Below are 1,614 nucleotides of genomic sequence, written 5' to 3'. Positions count from 1 at the left end.
ATTGATGAACGTCCGCTGTCGCTATTCCAAGGCAGCGTGAGTGAGTGGAGTGATATGAGAAGTTAGTGAACATCTTTTTTTCTACATTGTTTTTTTTTTTTACTTATGATACCCAATCTCTGCTCGCTACTTTCTCTTCCGAACCTACTTTGCGGTTTATGACGCAGTTCTATAGTCTATCAATTTGGGCTACATGAGCTCAGTTTAGCCATGTGAGAGATGCTACACCTATTATAAATAGTGATTCATCACAGATACCTGTTTGCACGGTTGCGTAGGAATTTTATATTTTCTGTAAAATGAACTACCAAACTATGAAGGCAATCAGCTCGTGCAAATTTTCAACTACACCGCCTCGGCGACCTCACGGAGCTTAGCAGAGGTGGCACGAGAGTCGGCAACGGTGATAGGAGTAGCAGCGGGCTTCCATCCGTCCGGGATCCTCTCTTCGACGAGAAAGGAGCGAGCGACGTCCAACGAAACACTCTCTCCGTTCTTCGCGCCGAAGACTAGCAGGAGACCCGCCCCCTGACTGTAGGACTGCGTCTTCTGTGCATCAGAGAGGGAGTATTTTGGCTCGTAGGGCTTGCCCGCTTGACGCCGATCCTTGTAAGCATTTCCGACCTCATTGACGCCCAGTTTGTTGCTGGCCTTGCCACGGTTGAGGAGGTCGTTAGCCAGCGTGATGTTGACCTCAGCTGGGTCGTGGCCGAAGTGCGCGTCGGTGTGAACGAGTGATGCGTCGTGGTCCCAAACGTTGTGCTGGGACAGATCACTGAGCGCGATGGTTTCGGGCAGGCTTGCCAGTAGTGCAACCACGGCGTCATCGCCTTGGTTCAAGACCGACTTGAGGGCAGATCCAATCTGGTCCTTGGTGATGCCCTGGCCGTCCCGCGACAGGTGACCGTGGTTAGCCAGCGCATTGAGTGCGGGGCAGGGCGAGCGACGGAAAGGTGCTGTGGTGTTGAAAAAGCCCGAGACGATGTGGCCGGAAGGCTTAAAGAACTCTCCGACGACCAGCTTGTTGGGGTCAAGGACCCGGCTGCTACTCGGGCTTGCGAACGAGGCGACGGCCACCGCGGCGGCGACGAGGGAGGTACCGAGTGAAACCATGGCTGGAAGACTGCGTTACCCAAGGGTGAACGGGAGAATGAGAAACTGAGAGAGATCGTGATTCCGATGGTGCAGCAAATGTCTCCTCTGGGTACGAGGCTACGAGCCCCAGCAAATCGTTTTCGTTATTAAGAATCATGATTATTATAATACCGGTGTGTTGCTGTTGCGGCAATTTGTTCGCAAACGAGCACAATGGATATGGCCGACGCCGTCAGTCACTCAACAAGCTACACTTATGGAGCGATTCCTGACAAGCTCGTTGCTGTCTTGTGGCGTCATCCGTGAAAGAAACGGATTGCTGCACACTGTGCAGTGCTGCCAGGCTGACAGCCTGGCAGCAGAATCTGCTGCAGATGGTTTCAGCTCCCGGATCAGGATGGTGTATGCGCTGGCTTTTGGAAGAGGGCAGTTTTGGTTCAAACCGTTTTCAAAGCTTTCGATGCCAACAACACCTTGTCGGAAGAGGTGACCATGAGCCATACGACGGTCTTCTGGAAA

At 52.7% G+C, this 1,614-nt stretch overlaps 1 protein-coding gene across 1 annotated transcript; it reads right to left on the bottom strand.

The window, feature by feature from the left end:
- Positions 1-345: 345 nt before the first annotated feature.
- PPTG_19846 (hypothetical protein) lies at positions 346-1,113 on the bottom strand (the record flags this gene model as incomplete). The annotated part of the gene is made up of 1 exon (XM_008918409.1): positions 346-1,113. The coding sequence occupies one exon, from the start codon at positions 1,111-1,113 to the stop codon at positions 346-348; it is 768 nt and encodes a 255-aa protein (XP_008916657.1).
- Positions 1,114-1,614: the final 501 nt, after the last annotated feature.

This window comes from Phytophthora parasitica (genome assembly GCF_000247585.1).
Source record: "Phytophthora parasitica INRA-310 unplaced genomic scaffold supercont2.201, whole genome shotgun sequence".
Classification (NCBI taxonomy): Eukaryota; Oomycota; class Peronosporomycetes; order Peronosporales; family Peronosporaceae; genus Phytophthora; species Phytophthora nicotianae.
The sequence above is the reverse complement of the archived record's forward strand: the minus strand, read 5'-3'. Positions and strand labels throughout refer to the sequence as shown.